The sequence below is a fragment of the Columba livia genome, chromosome 1 (genome assembly GCF_036013475.1).
Source record: "Columba livia isolate bColLiv1 breed racing homer chromosome 1, bColLiv1.pat.W.v2, whole genome shotgun sequence".
Classification (NCBI taxonomy): Eukaryota; Metazoa; Chordata; class Aves; order Columbiformes; family Columbidae; genus Columba; species Columba livia.
This window is the reverse complement of record NC_088602.1, coordinates 45,781,429-45,794,746: the sequence shown is the minus strand read 5'-3', so window position 1 is coordinate 45,794,746 and position 13,318 is coordinate 45,781,429. Positions and strand designations below refer to the sequence as shown.

General features: G+C 36.3%; 1 protein-coding gene across 32 annotated transcripts in view; it reads left to right on the top strand.

The window, feature by feature from the left end:
- Positions 1–13,318, top strand: part of MYCBP2 (MYC binding protein 2) — a 198,400-nt gene that overhangs the window by 158,535 nt on the left and 26,547 nt on the right. For all 32 annotated transcript variants that reach the window (XM_065056127.1, XM_065056062.1, XM_065056297.1 and 29 more), the window contains 9 exons: positions 725–2,368; positions 3,762–3,931; positions 4,702–4,946; positions 5,635–5,802; positions 7,483–7,640; positions 8,063–8,262; positions 9,439–9,588; positions 12,064–12,224; positions 12,834–12,990. In XM_065056127.1, coding sequence (XP_064912199.1) covers positions 725–2,368; positions 3,762–3,931; positions 4,702–4,946; positions 5,635–5,802; positions 7,483–7,640; positions 8,063–8,262; positions 9,439–9,588; positions 12,064–12,224; positions 12,834–12,990 — 3,053 coding nt within the window. The remainder of the gene's footprint in view (positions 1–724; positions 2,369–3,761; positions 3,932–4,701; positions 4,947–5,634; positions 5,803–7,482; positions 7,641–8,062; positions 8,263–9,438; positions 9,589–12,063; positions 12,225–12,833; positions 12,991–13,318) is intronic.

The following is a 13,318-nucleotide window of genomic DNA, read 5'->3' as shown; positions in this document are numbered from 1 at the left end:
ATATTAAGCTACCTATAGTTCTGTAGATTAATATAAGTACAAAGTCAGTGTGCCCAGGAACAATAAATTAATGCATGAAGATAAGAGAACATCATAGACAAGTTGATGATTTATCTTGGTGGTTGAAAAAGGTGGGGTTTGTTACTAGGTTGTCCTGAGGTAGCAGAACATCGATAGTTTGTAATCTTAAAAAGGTGGATACCTCAGATTATCAATGTGAATCATTTTAAGCATGTTTGTAAGCCTCTTACCCAATTTGTCTTGTAGCTGCATTTACTTCCTATGTTTCCTGACTTTTGAGAATTAAAGAAATCTGGTAATACATTTGATCTTTCTGCAAGTCTCATGTTGCAGTCTGATATGCATAGAGATAATAAATAATCCCTGGTTTCTGTTGCAGCTGTAGTAAATTTAGTTAACTCCTGGCATTTGCTTCCTTTACTAGTGTTTTGTGGAAATAGTGAACTGTGACTTTTGATACCTCCATAGTAGCATTTTCTCTGTAAATATTTCCTAACACTTGTTTGTATGTATCTTTGGGAAAAGAAATGTGTTGGAAACATTCTAGGGGGAAAAAATTCTCTTTATATTTCCTTTCATTTTGATGTGAACAGAAGCATGTGTTTGATTTTTATCTTGTGTTCAGGTCTTTAATCTTTGCTTTGTATTATTAAAGGTATTGTTGTCAAAATATAGTAATTTAATTATAAAATATACTAAACAGGTGACCGAATGAATTTCACGGGAGCTGCTAGGCCGATTTCTCCAGCAGGAAAATCAGACATGTCATCAAAGCACAGAGCTGAGAGCAGGTCACCTAAGCTTGATGTGCGAATGAACAGAGTTGCTGCTGACCAGAAGAAATCTAGGAGTACGGAAGGATTATCTGCCAGTGAGTCTCTTATGCTGAAATCAGATGCCGCAAAATTGCGGTCAGACTCTCACAGCAGGTCTTTGTCTCCAAATCATAACACTTTGCAAACGCTCAAAACCGATGGAAGAACAACTACTGGTCTGAGAGCTGAATCTCCAGGGCCAGGAACCCGGTCGTCTTCTCCGAAGACAAAGACACTTACAGCTGTTAGATCTGGTGCTAGTTCTCCACGATCCTCATCACCCCATGACAAAACTCTACCTCAGAAAGCTTCATCCCCTGTAAAAACAAAGCTTGATCCTCCTCGAGAGCGCTCCAAATCAGATTCTTACACGTTAGATCCAGACACCCTTCGCAAAAAGAAAGTACCCTTAACAGAACCCCTGAGGGGGAGGTCCACTTCACCCAAACCAAAAATTATTGCAAAAGAGGGAAAACCTGTTACAGAAACTGAAAATAGAGCTCCATCCCCTCATGTCGTACAAGAAAATCTTCACAGTGAGGTAGTTGAAGTATGTACGTCGAGTACTCTGAAGACCAACAGCATTACAGATACCACCTGTGAAGACAACACAGAATTCAGAAGTCTGGACGACGGTTCTAATAAAGTTCATTTCAGCATAGGAAAAGCACCGCTGAAAGATGAGCAAGACATGAGAGCATCTCCAAAAGTGAGCCGTAAATGCGCTGGTAGGCACATAAGACCAAAAAAGGAAAAATCCAACTTTCTTTTCAAAGGAGATGGCTCCAAGCCTGTAGAGCCTGCCAAGCAAGCAATGTCGCCTTCTGTTGCAGAATGCGCTAGAGCTGTGTTCGCTGCGTTTCTTTGGCATGAAGGAATAGTTCATGATGCTATGGCTTGTTCATCTTTTTTGAAGTTTAATCCAGAACTGTCCAAAGAGCATGCGCCAATACGAAGCAGTCTTACTCAACAACCTGCAGAGGAAAAAGAAACCAAGTTGAAAAATAGACATTCATTGGAAATATCATCTGCTCTTAATATGTTCAACATCTCACCTCACGGACCAGATATATCTAAAATGGGTAGCATCAATAAAAACAAAGTCCTCTCGATGTTAAAAGAACCTCCTCTGCATGAAAAGTGTGAGGATGGCAAAACTGAAACTACCTCCTTTGAAACATCCAGTCATCACACAATGAAATCCAAGTCTCCTCTGCCATTAACACTGCAGCACTTGGTAGCTTTCTGGGAAGATATTTCCTTAGCAACTATTAAAGCAGCTTCCCAAAACATGATTTTTCCAAGTCCTGGTTCTTGTGCAGTGTTGAAAAAGAAGGAAAGTGACAAAGATAACAAGAAAACCAAAAAGGAGAAAAAGAAAAAAGAAAAGGTTGAGACAAGACCAAGGGGAAATCTCTTTGGCGAAATGGCCCAGCTTGCAGTGGGAGGACCTGAAAAAGACACCATCTGCGAGTTGTGTGGAGAATCCCACCCATATCCAGTGACTTACCACATGAGACAAGCTCATCCAGGTAACATTGCATGGTTTTGAATTCCTGCGTACGCCTGTAAAATGTATTGCACACACGCGTTTTGGTATTAGTTATGAAAATGTATCAGGCAGTTTTGTCTAACATTTTAACACACTTCACTATATAACTTGAATTACTAATGCACATACTTACAGATTATTTACATATCTGTGTACATAATTTTGAGTAGTTATGGGTCTAGGCTTTCGAAGATGCTGAAGAAAGTTGTTTGAAACAAGGCCAAAGTAATGAGCTGACTTTACAGTAGCTCTTCAGAAACATGCCATTTGTTACACTTTAGGACTTGAAGCTGTGTTGAGAAAATTTGAAGTAAAATTTAAAATATTATATTGTTTAACTAGAGTTTCTGTGTTGCCGGAAGTTTCTTATTACTATTCTACTATGAATAATAGAAAACTTTTATTTATCTGGTGTGTCAGCAATGGGTATCAATAACTTTTTGGTTTAAAATGTATCTTGAAAAGAAATCCAATTCAACTCTCCAGGTAATTGGTATTGTCCAATACAAACCAAGTCTGGTATTTTGTGTCTCTGTGTGGGTCCCTGAACTTTTTTCAGGAGTTTGTTTAATTTTAGGAAAATGAGGTATATCAGTGATAGCTTGCCATTGTTTTGGCTAGTCAACTGAATTCAAAAGATATATAGATTGTGTTTCTTTATAAAAGAGGTCACTAATAGAAGGGATTAGCTACAATGTAGCTAGTAATAAGTAGCCATGTTAAAGACAAAATGATTTATGCGTTTTCTAGGTTGTAAACTTAAGTATTTATTTTCCTCGTTAGTGAAGTTCAGGCTGATGTTGTATCCGCTCATTTTAGCACTGGATGGGAAGTTAGAGCAAAATTAAGGACCTTTATTATACAGCAATTATCACTGCCATTTTAGTGCTAGAGTTAGGTTAGGTTATGGTGGAACTCGATGATCCTGAGGGTCGGTTCCAACTCAAATGATTCTATTCTATTCTTTTCAAGAAACAGTAACCAACAAAGGAATGCACTTCTTTTCCTTTAAGCTTTGTTAGATAGGGATAGCTTTTTTACGTTTGTTAAATTATAATGTTGACTAATGTGTAATACTGACTCTACTATTACTTAGCTGTCTGAATCAAAGCTGTTGATGCTTTGGACAGGTTCATAATAAAAACTTGCAAACTACAGTGCATTTATATTCTTTGGATACTGGTGGGATACATGGACAAGCACTTTGTTCTTTAGTCAGCTCAGAGATACAGAAAAAGAGAAAATCAGGCCAGGAAGAAGCAAGCATCTTCCTTCCCCTTCACCATCCCTCTTTTACAGTAATAAATAATACTTCATCTTTTCATCCCTCTTTTACAGTAATAAATAATACTTCATTTTTTCCCCCGACGCAGGTTGTGGCCGTTATGCAGGTGGTCAAGGTTATAACAGCATCGGGCACTTTTGTGGAGGATGGGCTGGTAATTGTGGCGATGGTGGTATTGGAGGAAGCACTTGGTATTTGGTTTGCGATCGATGCAGAGAAAAATATCTCCGTGAAAAGCAAGCAGCAGCAAGAGAGAAGGTATTTTCATCTGTTTCTCGTATTTTTAGCTGTCTGTCTGCCTAATAGCACTGTGTTCAAAACATGAGAATAAGGTAGGGCCAGTTTAAAAAATGTGGAATTTCAGACTGGAAGGCTTTGGAATATCCACTTATGTCATTGATAGGTTTAAAATAATAAGAGAGAAGTATTGCTGATTATCTCTGACGTGATATCTTCCCTTCAGATAGTAGTGTTTTCAAATCTGTAAAGTAATTTTATTTTTACCGCAATAGAACTGCAGCATTGAACGTAGTACCTGTTTTTTCAAAAGTACATCTCAGTTTATTTAACTTTGAATTCTGTTTTATTCGTGTACTGAAATACGACTACTGTTTTATACTTTATAAGTGTGTAGTTTCTTTAATGATCTTAATCATCCAGATCACTGCATAGAGATGCCAGACACTGGGCAATCTAGAGCCGTTTTCAATGGGAATATCACGAAAGGTATTCTTCATATATTGGTCTTCCATGACCCATTTAAAATTCTTGCTTAAAGTATCCAAATATGTTGAAGTTTTAAGATAAGCAGAAAAATGCTACTTTAAACTGAATTTGTTGAATTTGATGAATTTTGTGTGCAAAACTTGCCGCTCTTCATTAAAAGTTTGCAAAAGTTATGAAGTGCCATTTAGTAATAGAAAACATTTCATAACAGGATGAATCAAGGAACTTTAGTGTAAGTGTCACTGCTAGCTTTTCCTGTGATGAAGTATAATTTAGATACAGCTTTTCTAAATTTTTTCCAGATTAAACAGTCCAGGAGAAAACCAATGCAAGTTAAGACTCCTCGTGCCTTGCCAACTATGGAAGCTCATCAAGTGATTAAAGCCAATGCCCTGTATTTACTGTCGCTGAGTAGTGCTGCTGAGCCCAGTATCCTCTGCTACCACCCTGCAAAAGCATTCCAATCCCAGCTTCCCAGTGTCAAGGAAGGAATTTCTGAAGACTTTCCCATTAAAATGCCTTGTCTCTATCTGCAGACTTTAGCAAGGTAATTAAAGGAAATTTATGAACGTTGATTTTAATACTCATATATTTACCTGTTGGATAAAAAATGTGTGTATAAACGAAACTGAAACTTAGGAAAATATGTGTTTTTCTATGTAATTCTTTATGATCTTTGTTGTTCTTTCTCTTCCATTTCCATGATCTTGTTCAATTTCTTAGATTGTATTTGTTCCAAAGGTCAGTTATACCCAGAGTAGCTTTTGGACGGTAAATATTTTTTAACAGAATTTTAGTTTCTGTCCAAAGAATTTAGAATTTCCTGAAGAGTTTAACTTAATGTGTTAGTAGCAGACATACATGCTACTTTTCTCTCATCACGGTTAAAAAAATAAAAAGTAAGGAAACCAGAAGACTTGTGTTTACTTGGTATATCTAAGTAGGTTTCTCTGTAGTGTCTCATGTTTATGATGGATAGACATTTCTGTCTAAAATACATAATGGAAATACCTAATGAAAATACAGAAAGATAGTGATCGTCACTCCCTGTTGCTTTAAAATGTCATTATATTTTCCACTAACACTCGTAAGTCACAACCAGCTTAAATGTACTTGGTGAAAAATAAATGAATAGCGTTGGCTGGTTAGATGTGTTGGTGAAGGACTTTGGTGCATGTGTGTCTTTCGGGAGCTTGTAATTCTAAATCCTAATTTAAAACCCTGATTTGATGTAGGCATCATCATGAAAATTTTGTGGGGTACCAGGATGACAACCTCTTCCAGGATGAGATGAGGTACCTGCGCTCAACTTCAGTACCTGCACCGTACATCTCAGTCACTCCCGATGCAAGCCCTAATGTCTTCGAAGAGCCAGAGAGTAACATGAAATCTATGCCCCCAAGGTACTTCCTTGCAATTCTAGGTACTACATACAGATGCTAAAGCATTAGCGTAACACCAATTTAAAATAAAAATAAATATACATATATAGTTTAAGTAGCTGAATTAGCCCAGATTAATCTCTGATATGGCAGCAAAAAAGCTAAAATCACGTGAAGCTAGGGATAGAAAAATATCTCCAGTAAATCATAACGTATCAGGTATATTTTCAACCACTGGCAATGCAAGTTTGCAAATAGAATATGAAACTTTTAACTGTAATGCGAACTAATTGCTTCTCTCTAGAAAGGTCTTGCGTTTACAAACTAAATATGAAAAAGTTTGTTCAGAAATTGATAAGGAGTCTTAGTGCATACCTCAGGAAAATTTATCGATAGTCCTTACTCCAGGCCTGATTATTTCCCTGTAGAGACAGTTTTTCCAGAGTCTCCAGAACTGAAGTGATTTAAAGAGCAATGGTCCAAGGACCATAGCTGCTGCAAACTCTTTGAAAATGTAGTGATTTTTTTCCCTGTATTTCTTTTCTTTAACACAATGACTGTAGTGCAGGTTAATGGCCTTTTGGAAAAAAAGTAGTTGTTAGCCTTCTTTCGGGATTTCATTCTGAAGGGAAGTTTGAACAGGAGGGAATTTCATTACCTTACGTTTTTTGAAGCAAATGTTGTTGCTGCTTTCCGTGGGAAGCAAAAATGTCAGTGAAGAAGTGGCAACTTAATGCTGTGTGGGACTAGGAGCACTAGGTGGTTTCTGTCAGGTTAAGCCACTTTCTTATCTCATTAAGTTTACTGTGATAGAATTCAAGCAAATACAGAACTTTTTGGTTTGCCCAGGGTAAAAAAAGGCTTTTACTGTTACCTAATAATAGTCCAAAATCACCTTAGATGATTGGTATTCTCAGGTGTCAAGCAGTGATTCCTCATATTATAACGAGGATATAATGAAGAGAAAACTTGCCTTTAATCTGTTTTTATTTCAATCTGTTATATTTTATACTGACTGCAAAAACAGTTTATTGGAATACTACAATCTACAGTTGTAGTCTTTTCAGAGATAGAACTTTTCTAACAAAACTCCTTAAGAGTGCATCCTTCGTATTGGTATATTCCTTTATTAAAACTGTGGACACCATGGTCTCCTGAGGCCTGTAGGGGCAGCATAAGCTGGGAGTTCTTCTGCAGACTGTAAGAAGTCCACCGAAGGTAAGGCAGAAAACACGTCAGAGGCGTAGCCGTAGCAACTGAAAATTGGCTTTAACGCTAATGATAATAGAAACTTTTACTTCACATAAAGTTCTAAATTTCAGTTGGCTTGCATATGAAAAATTCACTCCATAGTTGTTTTCACGTGCATTCTCAGGGCAGATTTGGTCTGAAACTTCAATTCAGGCATGATCTGAATGTTTGTATTCTCGCTAAAAAATACCGAAATTCTTTGAACTTACCATGTGCATCATTACATTTGTTTATAAAGCACTTGCATGCTTTTTCAGCATGTGTAATTCTAATATGTGTTCCTTCTTTTCCAGCATTTAAACACTTATTAGGTACATAAGACAAACTTTCATACAGTGTAGTAGCATTGTCATTATGAAATGCATGTGTCTTTACTTAATATTTATGTGTAATTCAAGTATACTCTATATATTCATTAACGGGTCTATAACTTCACTGATTTCTTTGTAGTTTGGAAACCAGTCCAATAACAGATACAGATCTTGCAAAGCGTACAGTCTTTCAAAGATCATATTCAGTTGTTGCATCAGAATATGACAAGCAGCACTCGATTTTGCCGGCACGTGTAAAGGCAATCCCTAGGAGACGAGTCAACAGTGGAGATGCAGGTAAGAGCATCGTCAAAAGCAGTGAAAAAATATTCAAGGATATGGCATTGGATTTACGGTTCTTCATGGAAACTGCAGGCAAATATAATTTTTTATAAAGCCCTGTAATGGTTTTTATTTCTATTTATTAATGAACATCAGCTGTTAATTCACACAGGATTAGTTTAAGAACAGTTTAGGGGTTACTATGGTTCTGAAATTTGTGTTGCATCTTTTGTGCTTGATTTAAAAGTCAAAGTGGTATTTTCTTAGTTAAAGCATTGTTTTTCCACATTGCTTTTTTCAACGCATTTTTCTCACAAAAAAAAAAGAACAAAAATATCAATTCTAAAATTGCTCCGTTGCTTTCTATTTTTACTGTTGCTATAAAATTGAAATGCACAAAGAATCTAATGTCTACATATTTTTATGCTTTTGAATAGAAGTGGGGTCCTCTCTCCTGAGACATCCATCTCCTGAACTTTCTCGGTTAATCTCCGCCCACAGCTCTCTTTCCAAAGGAGAGAGAAATTTCCAGTGGCCAGTATTGGCTTTTGTAATCCAGCATCATGATCTGGAAGGACTTGAAATAGCAATGAAACAAGCCTTACGGAAATCTGCATGCCGAGTCTATGCCATGGAGGTATTAATTTGCTAATGGATTAAAATAAGACATTTGTAAATTCTGTCTCAGATTTTTTTAAAGAATTTTTATATAGATTAAAAATAATTATTTTGTGATGTGCAGTAAACCTATTCTAAAAGTTCACTTGTATCATTAAGTTATGAATATAAAAATACTGCCTGTAAGCCGCCTTCAATAGCATATCTGTTGTGTAGAAAATGTCTGATAAAATAATTTTGTTAAAACTGTGAAAGTAAATTATAAAAATACTGTCTTCTTCTCATTTGCTCAGCATCTTCCTGGTCTTGCCATTCCTTTTTCAAATCTTGGACTGAGTATTCTTTCAATAGAATTGTTTCAGTGTGGTAATATCTATTAATAGATATTTCACAGCTTCCTTCTGAGATGGGTGAATGCTACCCACGTTGTGTAGATAGTGAATGAGTGACCAAAAGATTCATTAAAGATCAGTTGCTTCAATAAAAACTTCACGTTGCATCCTCATTGAGGCCATTTTTTATTTTCAACTAAGCTTTAGTGAAGTTTCTTCTGAACTTGTGTACAACATGGGTATTTTTCAAGCATTTGTAAGCTGGAAATATGGGTGGATTTTCTCAGATAAAGTAAAAAACACACCTCTACTGTTAATTACCACACGTCAAATTTCCAAACGTCAGTGTGCAGAAGGATTGCAGATTTTAGAAAAATATAAGAATGTTACATTATTTAAAAAGCTTTTTTCCCTACACTATGTTGATTTTTTTTCTGGAAGTGGCTGAATTGTTTTGATTAATTCAGTCAATGCCAGAGACCAAATAAAGAAACCAAACCTCAGCCTGCAGAGTTCTAGATTAAAAAGGATCTTGGCTTTGTTAACCAATTTGAATAATAAGTGCTACCACCTCATCCTATAATAATCTCTGAAAATACATCTGAAATTTGCTTTTTCATCCTTAAAGCTTTTTTCAAATAACTGATTTTTCTCTCTGGTGCTTGTGAATTACTTTGCTGTGTCCCCTGTAATGTAGTTGTCATTTTAATGACCTGTTTTAGCTGCAGAGCGATGTGTCTTACTTGGAGACCTCTACATTACTATTTTCCTGTCCAAAAGCATCAGTGCACCTCCTTGCATAAATGGTTTTACTGCAGGTTTGCTTAACCGTTTTGTAACTGCTTGTGTGTATTTTATTTTAGGCTTTCAACTGGCTTCTTTGTAATGTCATTCAGACAACTTCTCTCCATGATATTTTATGGCATTTTGTGGCTTCCCTGACTCCTGCACCTGTAGAGCCTGAAGAAGAAGAGGATGAAGAAAATAAATCAAATAAAGAAAATGCAGAACAAGTAAGTGAGGTTTAGCATTCCTTTCGTAATTACACTATTTCTGTTGGTTTTTTTGCAGTCAATTTGGAACTACTCTTATTATGTGTAACAAAAAAAAGTAATCCTCTGTGAAACAGAATCTTACTTATAGAACATAAATTCTTAGTCTTAAATTGTGGTTAAACTCTTTTGACAGTCATAGATAAATCAATTTTTCTCTCAAAATTGCCAAATTTTGAGTGCTGATTATAGTCCTTTAATATTTTTCAGAGGAGTTTTGTTGTTCAGTCTGCTGTGTCTGTCAGTGCTTTAAGAAAAGTCTATGGGTAATTCTGAAGTGAATTGTAGTAATTCTATATGTAGATATATAAAAGTAATATAAGTAATTATATATGCACAAGACACAGTTAATTTAGTGATTTAAGAGAAATTTACACTTAGTTCTGAAAATGTAGCATGTAAAATGATGTAGTCTAACATATCAGTCTTCCATAAGGTGTCTTCATACAATCTCTTCTAGATTTAGCTCTGACTGAAAACAATTATCATGTCCACAACGAATAACTCAAGAAATCAGGTTAATTTTATCTCTTCAAATCTAATCCAGCTTTGAAATTACTAGTCCTGAAATTAGTCTTCTCGGCATTGCAGCCCTGATACATTGCTACAGTTGTTTACAAAGCAACTGTAATCTTGTCCTAAATTTTATGTGGGATATCAATTTTACCATGTTACTGTATCAACATGCAGATTTATAATTCTACCTACTGAAGTGTGTTGGTATGTATACATTAAAACTGATTTCCAGTAGGCCTGTGTATTTTGTTCTGAATATTGTTTCTGTGTTTGGCTCCAACAATTTTCTGCCTTGTAATAATTTCAACTGCTACATCTAAAGCACCGGATGAGTGAGGGAAATGCGTTCCCAATGGTCCTTATGCTGGTCAGCCTCCAAAATGAGAACCTTTACTATATAAAAGCATAAACAAATATTACCTTAGCTGTAGTTTGGATAATTACTAACTGAAAGATACAGGATATTAAAAGGGAATGTTAAAATATGCCACTTCTGCTCTGGTGGCAATGTTGCTTCTCTTTTGATATAATAAGAGGCACTTAAAAAATTCACCTTGGTCACTTGTGCAGGATTTTATTGCATACAAGAAACTGGCAACTGTTCTCAGCTGGTTCTTCAATGTCACTCAGGTGATGTACATTCAAATCACATCTTTCTTCAGGAGTCTGATCACATGCTAAAAATACCCATGTAAATACATGTACACAAAGTAGTAACTGCAAGGCAGTTTGGTGCTTTTCCACAACTGGGATTCATTTCCTTATGTGAAATATTTTTATGTATTCTTTTAATATGTGCTGAGAGAAATCCCAGTGATGAATTCTGTAAAAACAGGGGATGAAGATCTAGACCCGTAAGTGGTTTAATGCGCAAGATGCGGGTTCAAGGGCAATGTCCTTGCTAAAACAAAACAAAATGCAAGAATTCCTAAGCTGTAGAGGAGATGGGGAGAGCAGGATGGTGTCTGTGTAGCTAGGATCCTTGTGGGGAAGGAAGATACCTAGGCCTTGAACATTTTCTGATTATATTTAGTGTAGAAATCAGTCTCATGCTTCCTACTTCATATTCTGTGTACCCTTTACCACATTACACCCTCCAGGAAAATACAGTGAGATATCTGGTTTGATGCTTCTTGTCTAGGTAAACACGTGCCTGAAATTCACTTCAAACAATAGTATAGCATTTCTAGGCATTTAGGCAGTAAAGATCCGTGGGAAATCTACACGTAGGAATATACGTACACAATGGGTTTAAAATAAGTTTGAATCTGGCTTTGGATGTCAGTGTGTTTGGGGCACACAGCTGTGTTCTGTGCTTCAAGCAGGATCGGATTTTCTTTTAAAAGGGGGAAACTGCTTGTGTCCTTCACAGATGAGTCTTCCCCTGCCTTCTGAAATAGGAAATGGTGACCAGAACCCCCTTCTTTCTTCTGTTACTCTTCCCTATCACAGACCTCACAGGCTCCCGCCCTCTTTGGTCCTCTGCCACTGCCCAGTGGAATGTGGCTCCCAGTGTGCAGCTGTTCTGGTACTGACACACCTGAACAAGAATCATGATTTTCACAGCTCTAATGAAATTAAGCAGTTGATAACAGTACCTTAATTAGCAGGCTTGTTATGGCTGGTTTTTGCTGCTCAGAAAAGTTATTAACAGCTGGAATATGTTATTTTTTTTCTTGTTTGTTTCCAAATTAATGCAATGTCGCATCTTTAAATCATGGGAAATATGTGGTAGTATACAGTATACTTCCCAAATTCCTTCTTTAGTGTTCATGTATATCTTTTTTTCTGACAGGAACTGCTTTGAAGGGTTGTTGTGGTTATTCTTACAATTATCATAAATGCTCTTATTTATATTTATTTAACCCTTTTTTTCCTCTGGAAGTCTGTTAACAACATACAAATTGTTTTGCATCTTAGGAAAAAGACACCAGAGTATGTGAACATCCTCTGTCAGATATAGTAATTGCTGGCGAAGCAGCTCACCCATTACCCCACACTTTTCATCGCCTTCTCCAGACAATCTCTGATCTTATGATGTCTCTCCCCAGCGGTAGTGCTTTACAGCAAATGGCCTTAAGGTAAGCACAAGAATGTTCTTAAAGGGCTGGAAATGTTGTAACATCGTAGATTAGAAGATTTTGCAATGTGCACAGGAAGTGTGGAACGACTTTATGTGCCTGTGTGAAAAGGAGCATGTCTATCCTTATGCGTAGGAAAGATACATGTAGAAGACACATGTATAAATATAAATATATAAATAATACTATAAAAGACATTGAAGAGAAAGATGTATTTGCTTTTAAAACCTGTACTGCATCCACTATGAAAAAAACATATTATTGAATAATATGGTAGTATCTGTATGTGCACGCATGGCAGTGTAATACCTTTTGCTCAAAAATCTGTCATCTGGATAGTATCCTTGAACTGTGTGACATTTTTCCTGTGTATTTGTCTCAAAGATACAAATAGAATAAAGTTTCTGTTCACTGTTGAAATTTTAAGAGAAGTTTGCTCCTGCCTTCCTCAAAATGGTGCATAGAAACATTTAAGATCCTGCAAAAAGTTGAAGTTAAAGGTTTATAGAAAATATTTTGAGAAGCAAAAATGTAATTAGTAGTTTCACTGGTAGGTTATGTCCTTTAAATAATATTCAGAATTTCAGAGTCCATTAAATGTGTTTTCAGGTGCTGGAGCCTCAAATTCAAACAATCTGATCACCAGTTCCTGCACCAGAGCAATGTTTTTCATCATATCAACAATATTTTGTCCAAATCTGATGATGGAGATAGTGAAGAGAGTTTTAGTATCAGTATCCAGTCTGGATTTGAAGTCATGAATCAGGCAAGTATTACCCCTCTCTCTCAGAAGCGGAGATCAGTTGTGAACAGCCTGTGCTTCCTATGATGGTTCTGCTTGAATTAAAACATTATTGTAATGTCCTATTCCTTGAGTGTTTCTCAATTTGGGATCTTGTTGCTGGTATTCAGGTTCTCATATTTAGCTTTAGAAGTTCAAATATTGACTCAAACCTAACTTTTGAATCAGTGTTTGTAAGTGCTTGTTTGCAAGTGCATTGTTTGGGAATCTCTTACAGCTCATTCAGTTAATTAATTGGGTTCATTGAGTGGGTCCTTCCAGTTCTTGGTTATATCTGGGTTTTTTTCTTCTC